This window comes from Diadema setosum, chromosome 18 (genome assembly GCF_964275005.1).
Source record: "Diadema setosum chromosome 18, eeDiaSeto1, whole genome shotgun sequence".
Classification (NCBI taxonomy): domain Eukaryota; kingdom Metazoa; phylum Echinodermata; class Echinoidea; order Diadematoida; family Diadematidae; genus Diadema; species Diadema setosum.
Window position 1 is genome coordinate 571,681 of NC_092702.1, and position 22,658 is coordinate 594,338.

Below are 22,658 nucleotides of genomic sequence, written 5' to 3' on the forward strand. Positions count from 1 at the left end.
ATTTGATTATAAATTGAATGTTTGATTTGAATTTATTTCCACTTTGTGTTAACAACAGCAAAGAAACAAGCATAAATGAATTACAATATTTACTACTATACAATAACATTTTTAAATGGTGTAAAAAGATTATGTACATGCTATTGCAACAAATGATAAGAAATACAAAATAGTCATTACTTCAGCCCCTGTAAATTAAACACATGACAAAGTTTATACCACAGTATAGGGTGACAAAAGGTTTGACAGTGCAGTTCATTTCACTCACCTGTATATAGCAGTAGAAATCCCCAAAATGATCTGTACGGACCCGTTTTTCCTGCAGAAAAGACAAAATGATGATATTTTACACAATTTTGTTAGATATCATCATTGTTTCATAGCTATTGGGCAAGTCACCACCAATACTGACATATTGAAAAGCTGCATCAAACATTTTCTCAAGCACAGGTAGAAAAATATAAGACTCTAGTAACCCAAACTGCAGTGAATACAAACACATAATCACTTTTATATTGCATACACTGTATTATATTCTCTTGTTTAGCACTTCAAATAGACTACAATATACCCGTAATACATACCAACAGGCTCAATCCTTTATAAATGATTTTTGTAAAGATTACTCTTTTTTACAACTATGATACTTCTTCCAGCTAAGTACAGGGTGTATGTGTCCAACTCATTCCACCATAAAATGCAAATAGATTCTAAATTGAATTCTGCAATAAACAAATGTTGAAATCAGCTACATCATCATCTATCACACACAAGGTTCCGTTCCACAAATGAGAAGTCCGATGTTCAATGCATGTTGGTACAGATACACCTACAACATACATTGTAGGTTAACAGCGAGTTTGTGGCTCGTACAAGTCAAGACTTCATTGACAGGATGTCAATCTTGATCACAATACAGCATTACAATTTCACCAATATAAGCAAGCAGAGCATAAGACCCCCACATCTACATGTCTCCCCATTAGCCAACAGGAAGTATTTCTGTTCATCTCAAGCACTCTACTCACCACCCACGCACTCTCTCTAGCCAAGACACACACATACTCTCTTTCGTATCCAAGGAGGAGAGGCCATTAATAGTACAATATGTACATAACAGGATGAAGGGACAGTACATAATGGAAACTGTGAGCTTCTTCAGAAGGGGAAATGAAAAGATTGCTGAGGAAATAAGCAACCATTGACTTCAATGAATCACAAAACTGTTCGCGTTTGCCATCTCTGCTCTTTTGTAAATTTTACCATTCAAGTATATGCAATTCTTCATCTCATGGCTAAATTCATAGAGGGCAAAGTGATTGTGTGCTACAAGAAAGGTACCTGGAGTAAATCTGAAGCCAGTGAAGTCACCTGAACTCTAACTCTTCAACAGTACATGATACAGAATATGAATAGCTGATTTCCATTTTGATTCAATGTCTAATGCATATTACTTCAGTGAATTATGAAAATTCATACCAATATTTATGAACTCTTTCAATGCACACATACTCTATACTTCGGTGGAGTTAAATACATAACGGAAAAAAGATGATATAAATCATGAATATACTTCATCTACAATTATGATCTTCAAAAGACTGATGAGATTAATGGCAGGACTAGAAATAAATTAAAATTTGGGGGGCCAAGATAATATAGTACTAGCTATATTTCCAATTCCTTATTCTCAAGTAATATGAGACTTTGAAGACTTCAAATAAGCTGAAGGTTCTTGAAGATAAATCAAATAATCTCTATAGGGTTAAAGTAAGGTGCTTAAATCAAAATATAAGATACATTTGGTTGCTACATGTTTCGAGCAGACCCATTCACATTCAATTCTAGATTACTAATTGCAGCTTTTTGCAGTCCTGAGTGGCTACACAGCAAAAAGTCTTATGAATTCTGCTAGCTGATCTTCACAGCACTCACTGGTCGCAAATAACTCAGATCCCAAGTGTGGAGAATTGATACAATCATGCATTGTACAAGATGCATCTCATACAGTCAGCTTGATGTACCGTAATGAATCATATGATATTACAGACAGCACAGTTTCCTTCAGCTGACTACAGGCAAATTCAACAGACTGGGAGTGGCAAACCTTCTCCATCTGTTACGTGACAATACACTGGTCTATTTATCAAGTTATGTATACCTCTATCACAACAAAAATGCATGAAAAGCATGAAAAGCTGTTTTGGGCTGTTCTGGCAAAATACAGTATTACAATTTACATAAGAGGACTGGCCTATCGCCACAGGGAGCTACCTCTTATTTCTTTCTTCTTTTTTCTTTGACACTTAAAGGAAAAAAAGGTCAATCTCTTGAAATGTACTATTGCATACTTTATTGCAGCTTAATAATGTGAAGTCATACAGTGTATACCTGCTTGTATTCTAGTTCTATGTTACGATCTACTAAATGTACATGCTGTAATACAACTGCATGGTGCTTCAATTTACAACTGAATTCATAACATATTATTACCGGTAATAAGGACAATTCTGACAGGATGTTGCATAAGTACTCTCTTACGAAGCACAACATCTGCACATCTTTTACATAATTTATCTTCCCTAGTCAGTTAATTTTACCAGTCACACTAAATGTGTCACTTACAGCTGTACTTTAAATATTATGAAGTCAATCAAAGCATGTTGGTGGTAACACATGTAGCTGTGACCTTACAGCTCAAAGCTTGGGAACAAGAATTGGTCTGGATGCAGGAATACCTCCACCAAAGGAGGTTATGTTTTCGTGTCGGTGTTGGTTTGTCTGTTTGCAAAATAACTCAAAAATTTATAGAGCAGATTTGGATGAAATTTACAGTAAAAGTCAATAATGACACAAGGAACAGACGATTACATTTGGGTAGTGATCAAGGATTTTTTATGAAATTTTGAAGGATTAAAAAAAAAAAATATATATTTTGGCAAATAGGGTCAATGAACTTGGGAGTTAAAGCTGCACGTATTTGAGGTTTGCATATATGTGTACTTAAGTATGTGATCTACTTGAGGAGCCATGCAGCTGCAGGAAGCTGATGAGGTAAACTACTCCTTGGCTTTTTCTTTTTTAAACTACAATTAGAAATTGGGCAATTTTCAGCATGCGTGTATGGGTGGAAATGAGCTGCTTAGCAGAGGTCTGCACTCTCTGAGTGCTTTTCTAGTTTTAGTTTAAGTCAGAGAAGAGGAGAATCTCAGCTTTAAGATGACTTATAACTCATCAAAACTAGATATTCCTTAGCACCATAGTGTGACTTATCTCATCAAAACTAGATGTTTTTAAGCAGCAGAGTGTGAGTAAGCTCATCAAAACTAGATATTCTTAAGCAGCATAGTATCGTTGATACAATATCCACTCTGTTGGATACAAAGGTGCTTTGAAGTAACAGGACCAATCAAAGCTCATTGACTTGCTCTCAGCGTGCATTTATACACAAAAGGTGACTTAGAAGTCAAACCCTTTAACCCTATAAAGGGATTATCAGATTATCCCTGGGACCTGGCACACTCATTAAACACCCTATTCATGACCATCTTGAAGTATCAATGCTCCTACTTACCTGTTTTCAAACTTTTTTGCATGGCTTTCATGAACACTTTTATGCACCTCATGGGGTAAAAGGGGGGGGGGGGAGACACCATGCTGAAGAAACACAGGCCTAGCTTTCAAGACAAAAGAAAATACTATTCTTAATCAATGTTCTGTTTCCAAATTCAAACTTCACATGAAAATCAGTATGGCAGGCAAAGAAAGGGTGCTGAATCTCCAGTGCCTATAAAAAGGGACTTGACCTTTGAGACTCTTTATAGGATTTGCAATTCACAAAGTTACATTTGAAATATGAGATACATGTACAGCTCAGCGTACACAACTGAAATTGTGTACTTTTCATTTAAGACTTGACTGAGCTAACTACCTATGATAGGAATATGTTATACAACTCACGCACATCACACACAGTGCGCAAGGTCAAGGGTTTTAAATTATCACATCTTTCTGAGGAAGCATCTTGCCTAGCCGTGAAAGTCTCCAGAGGGAATCTTTTCCATTTTATATTGGTTGTGACACGATGACTCTTTTGGAATATACCTTGCTACCAAAAGAGATGAATCTCTTTTATGTTATACAGGTTGGGTCACAACTTCATATCTATAGCAAGTAGATGCTGTACAGAAAAAACAACAACAACAACAACAAGAGACCCGGGGGTTCACGCGCTCACCTGAGTATCGCAATTTTACCTTCCATGCATTCTTGCACACTCTTACCTGAGAACATTGGAAATTTAGGTCTGCATATAGATTCCCCCCCCCCCCCCCCCAACTCCAGGGTGGGGGGGGGGGGGGGGGGGCAGGTAGCCCTGGATCTGCAATGAACAAACTTGGAACTAAAGCCATCAATGTACAAACTCATGGTATTAACTTTGCTTTATCATTTCTGGTTCTAGAGTAGAAGATTTTAAATATTCCTTAATGTGGGGGGGGGGGGGGGAGTGGGCCCCCTAGGAGCCCCAAAGAGGGACATGGTGCCCATTTGAAGGAATTGAGATTCTATCCCCCTAGGGATGCTACCTGCTAAGTTTGGTCAAAATTCATCATGAGGTTTTCAAGAAGAAGATGAACATGTACAATTCAGGCCCCATTACAACTGTAGGACTTCTCCCCATCCCCTATCCTGGGTCCCAAGGGGGGGGGGGGGGGGGCACCCCTGATTCTGCCAACCCCATGAACAAACTTGAAACTACAGTCATCAATGTACTAACTCATAGTATTATGTAAGCCCTATCACTTCTGGTTCCAGAGAAGATTTTTAAAGATTCCTTAATTTTAGGGGGTTTGGGCCTCCTGGGGGTCCCCCAGGTGGGCCATGGTGCCCATTTGAACAAATTGTGATCCTATCCCCATAGGGATGCTACCTACCAAGTATGGTGAAAATCAGACATGGCGATCTCAAAGTGAAGATGAAAATGTACAATTTAGGCCCCATTAGGACCCCTCCCCTGGGTCCCAAGGGGGGCACCCCTGATTTCCCCGTGAACAAACTTGAAACTACAGTCATCAATGTACTTACTCATAGTATCAACTAAGCCCTATCACTTCTGGTTCTAGAGAAGAAGATTTTTAGAGATTCCTTAATTTTAGGGTGTTTGGGCCCCCCTGGGGCCTCCCAGGTGGGCCATGGTGCCCATTTGATCAAATTGAGATACTATCCCCCTAGGGATGTTACCTGCCAAGTTTGGTGAAAATCGGTCATGGGGTTCTCAAGAAGAAGATGAAAATGTAAAAAGTTTACGCACGACGGACGACGGACAACGGACAACGGACGAGACGCACGACGGACGACGCACAACGCACGCCGGACAAAGAGCGATCGCAATAGCTCACTTGAGCCTTTGGCTCAGGTGAGCTAAAAAAAGATCATAGTCTGGATATGGTGTGAACATGCATAAATGTCCCTTGGCAAGGGTCCAATGCCTTGTCAAGGACCTCCTGGGCTCTAGGGTTCTCTGGATGCTCTCTGTTGCGACCTAACACCCCTTTCAGTAGCTCATGCATTTTTGGCCAGCTCCTGGCCCAATTTGCCCCATGCCAAGCAGTAAAAATTGCGTTCAGTAACCATAGCACAGGCATGATACTTTTACGATGACCCATTCACGAACTCGGCCATGTAAGGGATAACTACCATGGTAACTGATCGTGCGCTCCGGCGGAGGGCACAGCCAGGTAATTGTGAACTTTGACCATGCAAGGAATTTTGGCCCAAGCCTGGCATTGCTTTTGTTCATAAACTCTTCCATCGGCACCAGGACCGAGCCTGGCTCGCGCCTGGTGCTAGCTTTAGCAGCGCCAAAGTAGCCCGCTCCTGGCATGGGCCACTTTGGCCCAACCCATTCATAAACTCAAAATTTTACAACTTAGCTTGGGCCTGGCCTGAGCCAGAGGAGTTACTGAAAGGGATAGAGTCTTCTTTTTGAACATTTGACTACAATGAATGAGCAGCAATCCAAAGGACAAAAATCTTTGATGTCAAGAGATATTTTTGACTCATTTACAATTCCTTAGTACCACAAGGTTGTCTGTTTTTGGTATGATCTTACAAGATCAAACATTTCCTTTGATGAGAGTCAAAAAAACCCTTGTGAACCACCATGATTTTATGTCATCAAATATTGGTATTGAGACACAGGGAAGTCTTGCTTTTACAAGCACTAGGTCCACACTAGCCGCATTTACACCTACTAACAGCGCGATTTGTAAAATCGTGATATTTTGGTTCCACCGTTTACACTTGTGCAAAAGTATGCGAAGTTTGAGCTTCACGAAACATCGCAATTTTTTGGTCGGTAGTGCGCATGTGTAATTTACCTCTCTTTAACACGGTAGATCAGTGGAAGCGCAGGCTATTCGTATTCACTGCAGTGCAGTCTATTTTGCTCACTGCAGTGCAGTCTATTTTGCTCACAGCTAGCTAGCTGGTTGGAACGTTGAGCCAGGGCCGGCTTTTTATCAGTCCAATGCACACATAAATTTGTGTTTCTCGAGAGTGTAAACTTACGGTAAAACTATATAGCTTGCTATATTAGATCACATACGTAGCAGGTGTGTAAAACTTCAGCTTAGTATGGGAAAGTTGATGAAAGTAGCATTCAGGAGGATCATGAAATTTCGCCGATATGACGAAAGTGACGTTTTTTAGGACCGGTATTTCATCAGTCGACAGCAAGAACTCACCATTGTTTTACAGACACTTGTTACATACTCCTGTATTCCACAAAGTCAACGTATACAGAGAGCAGTATGGGCACTCCAAAATCAACGCATTTCTGGGAGAACATTATTTTGTTATTTTGTTAAGTTTTTATAGGGTGATGATACGTGGTTTGAGAACTTCAGGTTTGTTACTAGTTTTCATATATACAATATACAGGTGTAGTTTCATCAGGAAGGTGAGAGACCACGAGTCAAGGATCGGCCGTTTACCTGTACAGCATGTACCCTGTACTATGGCCAGCAGCCGACATACATGTACTCTACATGTTCTTAAGAGGGATCGGAAGCGCGCGTAAACTCCTGGTGCAATCTGATACCGAAAGTCACGTGATGAAAAATCACAATATTTCTGCAGCTTGGGTTTACACTCGCTAAACTTTGCCTCAAACATAGCGATGTTTCAAAAAATCGCACTCCGGCTGGCGATTTTTCTGGCGATGTTTTGAGGGCGTTTGGGTGTTGCTGCTTAGCAACTTGCACCGAATGTTGCGATTTTTCCAAGCAAGTGTAAATGGGCCTACTCATGTAGTATTTTGTGATGACATTGTAACTTTATTCCTGATTGTAGATGCATTCTCTGTAAATAAATTCACTACTATTCCTTTAAACACATCATGTAGCATCTGGATAAACACAGGCATGAATGTGTCTTACATTGTAAGTGCTTATTTATGGTGTGTGTGTGTGTGTGTGTGTGTGTGTGTGTGTGTGTGAACAAGTATTTGTGTCATTTGAAAAATCACAAAGTTTACCTTTAAAAAAAAAAATCCCCAAATTTGTGATAAATACTCTGTACACCATATATTTAGCAAGTCTAATTTTTCATGAATCGGGACTTCCCTACAATTTCCTGAGTGGATTTATTCACAATCTTGGAAAACAGAAATGAACTCAGAATGTGTGCATGTACCTCACATTATTATTGACATGAGAGTTAATAATTTTGCTTATTGTTAAATATGCGAATAGCACCCAACTTGCGAAATTAGCGAAAATAAAAACCTCATGAATTTTATGGTACATTTACAGAGACTCCAACTCTCCCGCTTTCGACGGGAGATCTCCCGCCGAAGGCCATTTTTGCAGAATCTCCAGTTCTCCCGCTTGAGATTTAATTTCTCCCACTTGAAATGATTTCTTACTTAATTTCACTGTATGTTGAAAAATAAGCCTTTAGATAGCGCGAGAGAGCATCTAAAACCTTAGACCGCAAGGGACTTCGCACTCGTGATGTGCACTTCGCGCACATCAAGTTGGAGTCTCCCGTTTGCTAGGGGTTTCAGGCGTGAGAATCTCCACATCAGAAGGTGCTTGGGGTTGGAGTCTCTGCATTTACTGTATATCAGTATGTAAAGTACTTAATGCATTACATGTTCAGGAAAGTCATACAACACAAAGAAACAAATAAAAAAGAAATTAATAGAGATATCAAAGGTTGAAAAAAAAAATTACAAAGCTTGATGTTTGCTCTCCCTCTCCCTCTTTTCTGCGAAGCAGATGGCTTGCATTGTATTCCAGTCTCATTATATTCCCAAACACCTGCTGTACTATACACTTGGCACAGGATGTGAATACACTGTACATACAATGTACACACTTTTCCAGGGTCCTTAACAGTAAACGGTTGACATTTGCAAACTCTGTTTGTGTGAATCTTACTTGAAATACCACAGATAGATTTGTAAACACAATGTAAATATTGAAAAAAAAAAGCTCTGAAAAAAAAAAAAAATACCGTAAGAATATAAATCAATCACAGCATAGCAATCAAAAGAGATGAAAAAATGTGAAAAGTACACGTGAGAATATCCTTAAGTCTACTGATAATTCTCGTAGACATTTGCGGGTCAATTTTTTTTTTCTTTCTCCCTTTCATTTTGTAACAGACAGAATCATCCATACAATGCACAATCTTTCTCATGGACTTTCACTGCCCACGCAGCTATGCTGTTACCCCTGGCATTCATACATTTCCCACCACTTAGTCTGTGGCACAGCCATCACACCATGTGGGTAATTGGGCATATCATTAGGTATAGCTGGAAGTGTGTGCTGAACCTCACTGCGTACGCTGGAGTGCTTCGGCTTGTTATGGCGACGAAGAGTCTCTGCAAGAATGGCAAGGACACTTGGAGACTTAGACGCTTCATCAAATTGCATGTACATTGTACATGTACAAGAAGACACGTTTTTATTTAGGGCAATACTATGCATCACATATTACTTTTCCTACAGTTTTTATGCTCCTTCTATGCTGGATATGAATTGCATTCAGCATGTATGTACTGTTATCAATCAAGCCAACCAATACATTTCGAAGGTGTTGGGAAGCTTACATCATTGTATCAAATTGTCCTACTGGGTTATCACAATCTTGTGGGGGGGGGGGGTGGACAACAACAAATGTCTCAAGTAGGTAGGCCTATACATTATGAAATCTGTTTATGGTTATATTACAGAGATACAAGTCATTAATGAAGAATTACAAAATTTTGCATAAAAAAATAAACTACTAGTAACCATGCCACAGTCCTCTACACCCCATCCATTGTGCCATCAGTACACACATTGAGATATTTTGTTTCTTTTTTCTTTTACCAATGTGCCTTATTAGCACTTTTAAAAGTAATCATTTTAAGTGTACAAATCAATTAATTGCCATATAATGCAAGAGGATACATGTACACATATGTTCTTGTCATACCAGGTGGAGAAGTCAAGCTAATACAATGTATGCATTATACAAAAGGCAGCCATCTTCACCTGACCTGGTCTCTAGATCTTATTGACTTACAACACATCTGCTGTTATTCTCAATAGTTGATATCCTGTAAACGTGTATGTTGCTGCATTTCCTGCTTCAACACTGATCACTTCACGTATCATGAGGAACTACTGCATTCATAAGTGATACTTGCTCATATAGCCACAAACTATACATGCAGTTTATACTAACATGTTTAGAGGGATATCTTACCTAACCTACCATTGTAGGTGATATTCAACTATGGGCAGTAGGCCTATACAATATCTGACAAAATATAATTCTTCCTGATTCTTGGCCAATGAGGCAAATCCAGATTCAATTATGTAGTGATGTCTGCTGCTTAAATCCAGATTCAATTATGTAGTGATGTCTGCTGCAACAAATGTTGGCTTGTTTGTGCTCTGCAACCCAACTGCATCATATGCTAACAAGGCTGAGTATACAGTTATTTTCTTTCTCAAATTCACGAAAATTTCATGCCATAAAGTACAATGTATGCATGAACTAAAATTTAAGGTAATGCTTTCATCGTCCAGCTCATACATCAGTGGCACCAGTGAGTTTTCAAACCAGCAGCAGACTGTAAACATCATTCCGCACAATGCTTGTGTCATGGAAATGAATACAAACTAAGCTTTACCTTATTGCCTAAACCGAAATTTAGTGGTCAAACCCTTCAGACTGCACAAAATGTGCACACTGAATCGAACCTAACTTGACCAGCAAACACCTGCACATGACTGCAGGTAGAAACATTCTAAAGAACAGAGTTAAAGAGCAACCTGATTCAAGTTTGCCTTTGGATTTACAACATATATGCACTGTCCTTAATCAGCATCTTGGACATTTTTCCAAATGTAAAATGCACTACTGTAATTCTTTGGTACTGTGAAAGGGTTCCCTGACAATGAGCAAGTGCAATGTACAGAGAGAGGGAGAGAAGGGAGAGGGCTATGAAAGAAGGCAATGATCTGTACAGATGGGTTTCACTTGAGTGAGACACCAAGTTCAATGCCCTTTCTAAGGGCAAATCAGGACAGCACGCCTGCTTCAGGGATATCATCTGAACCAACTTATCGCAGGGAAGATGACTCCACTGGTATTATCATGCAATGTTCAGTATTTGCAGTCATTAATTACATACATACGGTATAGCACAGTTTTCCCCTCAGTGTGAGTGTATGTGAGTAGGGGTAGGTGTGTGATGTGTATGTTCCTTACTCATCTGTTCCCATTCAATCATTCCCTATGTACAGTACATGTATGCACAATACTAGTGTACACTGCCATTCTTTGTCCTCATGTTCAGGAGCAGGAAACAGCAGTACCAACAACCAAATTACTCCACATTAAAGGCACAATTAACCATCTGCAGGTGAATCAAAAACTCAGCATTAGTGAACTTCAAACTAGTTCTAAAATGTGAGTTAGGGATAGAAATAACCAATGTAAAAATTTGAGCCAGTATGATTGTGAAATATACAAAATGTGAACAATAGTTAAGATAAAAATTTTTCAGACTATACAGTCTGCAGTTATGGTTTAATGAGAAAAATAGTGATGTATCTCCTTGTATTTCAGGCTGTATTGCAAAAATTTTATATGGTAGTTGGATGTTTTGTGATACAACTGACCTACACATATGCATCAAATATGATATCTTGAACATTTATTATATCACTGCTCCCAAAGGAAACATGATCTTCTTATCTTTTGTTCTTTATCTGTGCAGAATATTACAGCAGGTATAAAATCACAAGGCTGTCACGAATGGTTAATTAATATTCAAACTGACAGATAGCCGCCAATCCCAAATTCTATTGTCAGACCAGTACAACAAGATGGTTTAGCAACATTTGTTGTTTATCTGGCTTGTCAAGACAATTTGTCAAAAATGATTTAAAAGAAAAAACATCTTTTTCAATATACATTGTACTGTTGAAAAAAAAAACAATCAAAAACTTAAACAACCCTCTGTAATTCTCTGTAATAATGATGTAGCCATCATAAACTGTAGTAAGGTACATTGTGGCTTCAATCAATTTACCAGATCAGTGTTTGAGATTGGCAAAATCTCCAATAGACAATGCATGTCTGTACCTTATAAAAAGGAAATTCACCATAAGAACCACTAGACATCACCAAAGTCAATCCTCTTTAGTATTCTATCAAATAAAAACAGGCAGCATCAGATACTTTTGAATACAAAATCTATGATATTCAAGGCAAGTCTGCATGCACCCATTTTCCCAAATAATATGGTAAACGGGATATATCCAGCTAAATTGCCCTTGACGAATATGCAACATGTAACATGAATATTGTTTGTAAATTTCAAGTACTTCCTGTAATAGTCATATGACTCCTTAACCCCCTCCCCCACTCCCCCCAGAAACACACACACTATGTATACGTAATGCCTAAATATGTACACAGACAATTATAAGGTACACCCAATATCATGGTAAAAGTATGCAACCATGTGTATGTACTGCATGCACATATTCTTCACTAATCAGGTGGGTTTTTTTTTTTTTTTGTCTGGTACTCTCTCAGGTATTGCCCTACACAGGAGGGAATATGGCTCAACACACAGCTCCGGATCAGCTCTGGAAATGTCAAATGTAAATGCCCGCTCATCACATGCACACTTCAGTGATGGATTACAGCCTCTTTTTTTCTTTTCTTCTTTTTTTTTTTGTGTTCTTCTCATTCATTTTTTGATGCATTGTTCTTTCTGCAATAATGTGTATTTCCTATAGTACCAGAAGATTACACTAATCGGGTGATTGGAAAAAAAAAATCATGAAGACTTGAATATTAAACAAATAATCACTCTGAGCCTGATTGCCTTGCTTTTCCCATAATTCACTGTTCCCTTGTTGATCTTACAAAGTACAGTACAATGTACAGTATGCATGGTTCCTCATCAAAAAAACAAACAAGCACTGCTGCTGGGGTTTCTTTTCTATCTCTTTCTAAATGGATATCATACTCATTCTCAGTCATATTGGATACAACCAATACAGATACAAGGTAGAGTGTTGAACATGCCGTCATTCATTGTACACTGTTCATCAAGGATTTTGATGGACTTGCCACTGGATCATAAATCCGTAGCAATTGGAATGACATTACCTACGTAAAAATTGATGTCGGGCCTCTAAATTAAAAAAAAAAAAGGCTATCTTTTGGTGGTTGAAACACGACATAATTCTTCAAATCTTTTGAATGTATTTGAGGATATTGTTGAATATACTGTAGGTGGGTTGTAGGTAGACCGTCTCATGAATAAACCTGTGACTTTCATGGGCATTTTCACCTTTAAAAGCCAATATTCGTGTGTAGTATTGTCTGAACCAAACACTCTGTTCATGGTTTCGCCTTGCTGGTACGAACATATGCACCTTAACATACAGTAAGTACTGTATACACATCACATGCTTGTGTATTATGTGTGTGTGAGTGTGTGTGTGTGTGTGTGTGAGCGGTTACGATGTGGCTGGTATGAATACTCGAAGGCATGGATAATAGTTTTTAAATACGTATTTTGTTAATGTACATGTACAAGACTAGAATGTGGGAACAAGTCAAAAACAGTAGTATCACATGAACAAATCAATGAACCTGAACAAAAAAAGAGGCTTGGCCCATGGCCTATTAGCCAAGTACTGTTAAAGTTGCAAGCAACCAACTTTCACAAATAGACTGTTTTTGTAATTCATTACAACTTATTAATGTTTTCTTTTCCTACACTAGTAACAAAGCATTTTATTCACCTGCTCCATGCCATTAAGTTCCATCTAGAGGCAGTAATTCACTTAGTTGTTGCTTAGCTGAGCAAACCTCCGCTAAGCTTTGTGGTTCTTATTCCTGTTAAATGCAACTTTTATTATTGGAAAAATGAGCAAAGAAAATGGGATTCCATCAGGAATGCAACTTTTGTGAACAAAACAAGCATAAAATCGTAATACATTACAGAACCAGTCTATTTTGCGAGGAGCAAAGATTCATGAAAATAAAATGCATGCAAATGTTTGTTTTTTTTGTTGTCTATAATGCCTGTAGCAATTCGCGAACGTTTCATGCCGTGAAAAAGGCCATCGGCTCAAATTTGTGAAAGTTTCGTGCTGCTAATATTTCTGGTTTTACAGCATACTATACAAGGTTCTACACTTGAAATCAAATCTTGCATCAAAACCCTATTCTTATGCATAAAACATGGCAAAACCTTAGTTCCTATCAATCACATTTTAAACACTTCACTTCTCCCAAGGGCGCATTCCTTGTATTGAACTCTTCGTACTCCTTACTTATCTAGTCATTCAATTGGCAGCTAACTAGTAATCGCTATGTGTAAAGTCGATCATCTAAAATGTTGATGTTCTGAGTCATTATTACTATCAAGTATAGTGGCGGATCCAGGGGGGAACACACCGGGGGCGTGCCCCATTTAATTTTGTAAAGGTGCCCCCTCTTTACGGGATTCCTGGATCCGCCCCTGAAGTACAGCACATGCATGTACTTCCCGTAGAGTCAATGTAATTATCAGCGGGTGTTTGAAAACAATACATACACTGTACACTGTAATTTATGTACCACAGACCTCTACAATGTATTTATTCCAACATTATCGAGATTTGAGACATATAAAAGGAATGGTTCATATGTACCCCGATTGAATTGGATCTTTTTTTTTCTTTTGACTCTAATCAAACATTTAAAAAGAGGACAAGACTTTGCAGTTCTGACGAGGGTTGAATAAAAATGGGGTATGATTTTTTTTTTTTTGGGGGGGGGGAACACCCCCTTACCCTAGACTGATCAGACCCTGTGCAAAGTATGACAAGGACCTGTACAATTTCATAAAGACCCCCTTGTTACAGCTTCAAAATATTACAAATTCATATTTTCTTAAAATTCTATATTTGCACAAAATATGTGTAGATTGCTTGGACTTAAATTTGGCATCACAATCTATAGCAAGCCATCAGGCACTCCCCATGGGGCAAAATTTACATTTCTGACTGCAAAACCTATTCATTGCTGCACCTGTCCAAGTACTTACTATGCAGTCTTTAGTCATCTGCCACATAAATCGATTTCTGCTACATATTTCTGCTCTATGTATTGCCACACCGTGACACGGCAGCATGACCTTTTTAAACTTAAGTGCCCAGTGACTACTATCTTCTGCCTACATTGTATAGCAGGAAACTGAAAAAATGAACTTTATTGTGCAGATGAAGCAATTAACCGGCATTTTTTTTTTTTTTTTTTTTTTTTTGCAAGTTGTAAATTGTTGAAGTCAAAATCTATTTAGATCTAGATCTAGATGATCCTAGAAGCAGGTCAGAGTTATAGTTGGGTGATCCACACCTCCCCATAGTTAATGTTTATGCATATTTGAATCACATTTCATCACTGAAATTCTATGAAATTCCACTCACATACAGGAAAAATGCTGAAGATTCCAATAGAACCACAAGTTCGTTGATCAATTCCGGAAATTTGCAGGAGGGTCGTCCTCAAACAAGAATGATGCGGAATAGTTGTGCGCTAAGGAAGGGACCCGCAACTTGTCACCCGCGCTCCCATAGACAAAGCACGTAAAAGACGTGTGCGTGTAACCGTGATGCTCCCATAGACAAACACGTAAAAGATGTGTGCGGGTGAACGTGATGATACTTCTAACACGTATTCCTAATATAAATTTCTCACCACAGTTTGCTTGTTTGTGGTACCTCTGCCAAATTTCAAGTGTTTTGAGGGATACTGAACACACTCCTGGGCATAAATTTTTGTTCTGTGCACTTGTATGCAGGGTGGCGGTATATTATTTGGACCCCTGGCGAGGTGCTGGCATCTCGCTACACCTTGTATACATAATCAATACAAAATTGTGTCATTACATCGAGTTATCAATTTTTTTGATGGCCATTTGGTGCAGCACTGTCACTTTGCACCAGTGCTGTGTCAAGTTAACACTATAATAGAGTCTAACTTCGGCTAAATCGTGATATCGCCCTCGGTCCCCTCTTGTTCTGCGTGTGCGTCTTCACTATGTGCAAAGTCTATGGAGGTTGAAAGCAGTCTCAGGCTATGATGAAATGAATGGAGTGGAGACCTAGATGTATTTCACGATAACGTTCTAGTGCCTCTAGTCTAACTTCTAGAAGAAATTCGTATCTAACTGATGCTACAGACAGGCTACAGTACAGGCAAAAAAAACCAAACGAACAAGCAAGCAAACAAAGCTCTGAGAAAAAACAAACAAACAAACAGGTAACTGGTTAAATTAAGATCTAAACAACTAGAAATTTTAATGAAAACTGATTTGGAACAATGTCAATGCAATGGTAGCGTAACTTGATACAGGTCTAACGTTAGATTTCTAACGTTATAGATCTAACGTTAGGCCCTAACGTTAGTATAAATACAACAAGTGTGAGCAAGAAAAAACAACAACCAATCAATAACGCCACATTTTTAGATGTCTGGAGTTCCCAATAATACTGATTACTGGGCTGGTTTCTACACCACATCATTTCAAGGAGTCAAGGCATCTAACAATAGTAAAGAACATTTCAGGCATTAATTAGGTAAAACAAACCAGTGACAGTGTCAATTCTGGTTTTAGAGTCATCTGCTCTGTTTTCACTAACAGTGTTAGAACTACCGGTTTAGTCTAGTTCACTTTATTCAAATCCCAACGCAGGCGAGATGCTTAAAAGTAGAAAATTCAAAGGCTCAAAGTCGAGCTTGAAAATAACATAGCGTGTGTTCCTACCACAGGTTGCGGAGCAACAGTTGGAGATTGGGCGTCTTGGTTAGAATTTGCCATTTCTGAAGCCTGTGAAGGAGCAACTACTAGCGTTATCTCAGACAGTTCCAGGTAGGTCGGATGACAAGATGGGTAGTCCTCGTGTTGCCCGTCTGCTGCAGAGCGGTACCTACGACTAAGTACGCGATACAAAATTATGGTTTGTATCAAAGGTTTGTATTTGGGCGATAGCGACGTCGCAACTGATGACTGTAACGTTATTAGCTGTCTGAGAGCAAAGTCGCTACAAATACAATGTTCACGTACATGTGCAACGTTATGTTGTGAGGAGCCTGTTTTGTCCTGACGACTCAGAAAGAGTGAATGTGGCCTCGCTATGTTGAATTCTCAAGTTGTTTCAAGCGGTCACTGATATGCACATCCACGGCCCGGGATCGCGAATCGATGGTAAGGTTCTTCGACTACACCACCAGCACACTGCAGACTGACTGCACTGTGCTGTAACTGTACTATACTAGGCGACTTTCGACTGCATACATACAACACGCGATCCGATCCGACGCGTCGACGATGGTGTGGGTGGATGGAACGTGCGAAGTAGGCGCACACCCTCAGTCTGAATACAGTACTAAGTATTTTAGTCGGTTGTTGTTGTTGTTGTTGTTGTTGTTGTTGCTGTTGATGGTGGTGGTAGTGGTGGTGAAGCTAGTCTCTTGTCAAGGCTGCCCTCTCGTAGTCTCATCATACAGCGAGAGGACTTTGACAAAAGGCTAGTTTGAAGTCGGTCGTAAATACTAGTGATAAGTACTGAATTTTGAGTGACACACAAGCCATTAAAACCAAAACAACAACAATTTTCCGAAATAATACAGATGCATGTATAACTTTTAAGCAGGCAAGTATGTAGACGTATAGCGACAGCTGACCAAGGACCCCTATTACAATCTTTACCTTTTTGTGTGGAAAAATATCTTTAAAAAAAAAGAGAAGGGAAGAAAATTTATAGAGCAGTGTTTGGCGTAGATATTCTATAGAGAACGGGAAACGTCACTAAACACAAAACAACAACAACAACAACATTTTTTTTTTTTCAAAACGTGCAGGTCACTTCAGGGCTGTGCTGCTCAATTCAATACATAAAGTTTGTAGTAGTAACCGAAGCGACAAAATAGTCTTTTATTCCAGACTTGCAAACCCCGTGCTAGCCCTTGCATTATATCAACCTTGCATGGATTGCACTAACACTGCAATAACCCATAATACATAGAAGAAAAACAAATAAATGGATAAACAATAACAGCAGGAGAGAAACAGAGCTTCTGTAAAAGGTCAAGCTACATCCTCTCTGATGCCTAAGATTAAGGTTTCAAAACAGATGATTGTGTATGGTAGATGTACCGTAGTAGGCCTACTAGTATTGGTGGAGATGAGGATCACACTTTTAATATGAGATACTTATAAGCCATATTGAAGAGCATACAATTCTAAGACTGAAGAATTCAAGTTTGTTTGATGAAAATCGGTTTTGAAATGGCTGAGATATCCCAAAACAAAGAAAAACAAAGCGATCCTAATAAAAGTTGGGTCCCACCTTTTCACCTTTTATGGAACGCTTTGTTTTGAATATCTCACCAATTTCAAAACTACTTTTCGTCAAATAAACTTTAAATTCATCTCAGAATTGTGGATATGCTCTTATATTTCATAAGAGATTTCTCATTATCTCACAAGAAGATTTGGAAACCTGAAACTTGTCTCAACCAAAACTATACCATCCCTTTAATGTTTAGGTTACACTTTCCTTTGTGGTTCAGATAAACGAGAAAAGAAAAGAAAGTGCTGCAACAGCGAATTGATACTAGTAATCCAAAACCTGTATAAAGATTGCAGCACGACATTGTATGATCATATTTAAAAAAAAAAAGGAAAGAAAATGCAGGTGAAAGTGTCCACTCTTCATATATAATTTGTATTATTCGTTATTTCACGATAGAAATAACACGGCAATGTGATGATCTACAACTATTAAGTTACATGTACTGTAAGATAGTGATGCAGTCCGGTGTACTTCAAATAATGTTTTGCAGTGACGTGATTAATTATTTCTATTTGGTACAAATTTTCGCCACTAATAAGAAGAGTATAGGGTGACCCATGAAGTGTACATGAAAAAGAAAAAAAAAAATAGGTAAGAGTGAGGAAGAGTTTTAGAAGGTGAGAACCACCAGATAAGTCAGTCTTTTAATCAGACTTACCCTTCCTACTGCTGTACAATGACGGTCACATGAGGGCGTACACCACCTTTCTGTCAATTGCCATTGGTAGTATTGGTCGGTCCGGACCGTGTAAAAACAGGCAATAATCTTCTCTGCCTCATGAGTCAATAATATGTTTTCACAATTATAGAGTAGTTCGTTCTGTCATTATGGCAAAAGTCTCGGGGGCAAGCCATCGCCATGGGAAAATGAATTCAAATTATGTAATTAATAAAATTCTTTACAAGAGACTCTCCATGGCGACCACCCGAGTGCTGTCTCGATCTTTAAACCCGAGCTTCAAAAGCATCACCTGTAGAGGGTCTGGTTCAGCAAACGCCTTATGTGACAATAATATGAAGCAGAGATAGACACCTGTGGCAGAAACGTCCTGGAACTTGACCTCTAGAATAAAGTTGTCTGCATGGATTTATGCGCAGCATGAATTATTTTCAATTGATTGTTGATCCTCTATTACCTTGATTGTACGTCAAGGGTCAACCCCCTAAAAAACACACACACACACACACACACACACACACAAAGCATGCAAAAACAAAAAGAGGGTGCATCTGAAGACAGGCCGAAGAAACTGTAGAGGATGCGGAGGAAGATGAGAAAAAAATGAAAATAAAAGAGAGAGCATAAAGATAATGATGGAAGTGAAGGCGGAAAATAAGACAAAGACAAATATGGCAAGACAGGAAGAATAAAGGCAGGAGAAAGATGACTTAAACAGATGAATAAAACGAAAACTATAAACGATTGAAAGATGAAACCAAAAGGAGACGGATGAAAAGAAACAAAAAATGATAATGATGATGACTATGTTGATGTTGATGAAAATGATGCTTTTATGATGACGAGGATAATGAAACATGGAATACCATACGATCGATTAACTATGCCCATGTTTCTGGAAATATTGTTTTGACGGCGTTGAGTTTATTTTATATCCTTGCGTCAAGTTGTTTTTATATAGCAATTGTTTGACAAATTGCCCTTTATCGGCAATAGATACCGATCATTCAGTGTATGAGTGGAAGCCATGATATCATGGGCATAACATCCGACTCGAGTACTGTAGTATATTGTATAGATGCTCATGGGTTCAGTATTATCATGGCTACTCCTCATAATCGATGTCGTGGAAAACGGATGCAAGAGAATGGAAAATATGGAGGGGGTGAGCAGAATTTTTAGTTAATCATAAGAATCATAAAGTACTGATAGACTTTTATAGGACTACATGGATTTGTGCGCAAAACATGCAATGAAAATCAATCAAGAGGGAGTTAGTATTATCTAATTTGATGACATAAGCCAACACCTTGAAGTTTCATCACAAATACTCTATATGGTTTGTTCGTTTCGATTACACTGAGATGACAGCATCAAAAGATTAATGATAAACGCTGAAAACTCGGGAAAACGAAAACGTATGTACAGGAATGTTCTTAATTGCTGACAGTTCTATCATGAGACAATTACAAATTGAGTTGGAGAGACAATAGAATGTACCTTGATACTTTGAAGAAGCAGAAGGCAGCCTATGGAACGCCATATAAATAGGAGACTTAAAATGATTACGTGGAAACGCTCAAATCCGGCGTGTGATAAACTCCCCTCGATATCTGGTCGTAATCATAAATAGGAGCCTAAAGCCTTCACCCGATGACCTCACCGAGGTGAAATCGTAGCCAGGAATGCCCTCTAAACCCAGCGATCGTCGCTCGCAGCCAATGCGATCGACTGATACCACAAGGGGGAAAAACTAAAAATGAAAGAGGCCGAGACAGAGGGAGGCACACTCATTATTATGCGTGTGCGCAGACAGCTTGTGAATTCGTGTATTAAAGGGCAGAGAGGCGCCACGAGCTTGGTGCGGATAGCTAAGGGAGGAAACTCAAATTTGGTGACAAACCGTACACTGAAGTATATTGGTCCTAATCATTATACGCAATCAGTGATTGTTATGAATGCACCAAAGGTGATGGTAACTCAGTTGGTTTGATTTTCGCATGGGGTGTATTATAATCATGGCAGTATAAATGTGGAGCAGCTTAAAATACAAATGTCGACACCACTAGTATACCGACTTTGATATGTAACTATTTACAAGTAACATGCATTCTATTTCTATGTCATTGAGTTCATCAAATTTCCTTCCGTGTTTGACAAGAGTAATGTTTATGATGTGCAGTCATTCCAATAATGTTGACCGCGGGAACTTATGCAGGAATGATACCATAGAATATATATATATATATATATATATATATATATATATATATATATATATATATATATATATATATATATATATATTATACACTTCCGGGGTGATCTGGCAATCTATGACAGTTCGCAAGTGAATCAGTGTTAAGTCGTTTCGATCGACGGAGGGTTGTTTTGTTTATTTGTTTGTTTTTCAAGCACATGATTATAATTTCAAACAGGTTCTTATACCTTTCCTTCCTCTCAGATTCCAAAGCCGGTGGTAAACCTCCCACAAGAAGCCTCCAGTAAAAAATAAAAAATAACAAACATTTAGAAATAAAGCAAAAAAAAAAAAGAGAAGTGTTTTTGTTTTTGTTTTTGTACAAGACTATTAAAAGCAACCCTTTTCGTTAACGTCACGCATTAAATGCGCCATCCGATCTGAGTGACCACGAGGCGATGTTTACATGGTTCCTATCGCTCTCCTCTATCGGCTTGTTTTTACGATTGAATGATCAACTTTAAATTACCATGTATAAATAGCGGCATCTCTGGTCAGACGTCAGCCAACCATGGTGAAAATACAAGGCCGAAACTTTACTGAAGAGAGGTTCCCATATTATGACACTTTCAGCATTAGGATGTTTCTAAACTTCATTGTGATATTCAGCATATTATTTCGCCACAACACAAAGCACTAATCACGGACACATGTCATATAGGAACATAGTGATCACATTCGAAGCTTAGAGCCATATGATAAGGCGAACGCGCAAAATGAAAAAAAAAAAAAAAGGGGGGGGTGGATACTTTCCATCATGATGGTCACGGTCTGGTGGACACAGGTGGTTGGTATCATCTTCCTCCGGATCATTAATTATGCCAAAGAGCGCGACTTTATCCAATCATGCTCATCGCTCTGATCCATGACGTATGCCCAGAACACATGCGGGATTCTACTCCTGATGCTCTACATAACGTATATATGGAAACTGGCAATTTTCATAAATCATAAATGACGCTGAACTGGCGTAACTTGAGACGTTTGCGCCGTGCATTGCTCGATCTTTTGATCTTGTTCACTGCATGCCAAACCAGTGGATGACAGGTTGTAAGCAGTTTCAGCAGCGTCCGCTACATCAGATGCATTTGATTTTAATGTCCGCCTGGTCGGCTATCAGTCTTTTACGCGTTTCATATTCAAAATTAATTATAGCCATCAGCGTGTAATTATATACTATTAGTACAATGCATGTAGTCCTACAATTCTCTACATACGATCATCGTCTTTACACGAACAGTCAATGTTATAAATCTTCTTCATACAGTATGCGTGCGCACATACACACAATAATGCACAAACATGCACGTCATCGCAAGAACACCCTAAAAGTACGTATAGAGTTATCATCATTATCACGAAACTTTTAACAGGGCCTCTATAGGCCTAATACCTTTATTTATTGTCGTTGTTCATAGATCCCAAATCACTGACAAATAATGATATTTCCCAAATCCAAATGCTGACTGTTCAAAGCGACAAATCCCCTATTATATCCCGATGTAAACCTGTTCGGTTTAGGACTAAGCCATGAATTGGCGAGGGGGAGGGGGGGGGGGGGCTTCAATATTGTCTACACAAGAGTTAATCTATTCAGTGAGAGAGTAATGCACCTGTTATTGACTCATTGCATAACCCATACTGAATCATCTTTTCCTCTTATTTTGGAAACCCCACTTATGGCCGACATGAGTTAATAATCAAAACCGCATAGATCTATGTGCACAATTACCGAAAATCATTACATCCAATAATACATTATATAAAAATACATATGCAGCTCTGG

At 38.7% G+C, this 22,658-nt stretch overlaps 1 protein-coding gene across 4 annotated transcripts in view; it reads right to left on the reverse strand.

The window, feature by feature from the left end:
• The window catches only part of LOC140242053 (uncharacterized protein ZK1073.1-like), an 81,214-nt gene that overhangs the window by 55,298 nt on the left and 3,258 nt on the right, over window positions 1-22,658 (reverse strand). For 3 of the 4 annotated variants that reach the window (XM_072321807.1, XM_072321806.1, XM_072321808.1), the window contains exon 3: window positions 269-319. In XM_072321807.1, coding sequence (XP_072177908.1) covers window positions 269-319 — 51 coding nt within the window. Of the gene's footprint in view, window positions 1-268; window positions 320-16,342; window positions 16,815-22,658 lie in introns of those variants that run through there. The other variant, XM_072321805.1, reaches the window with a different exon arrangement.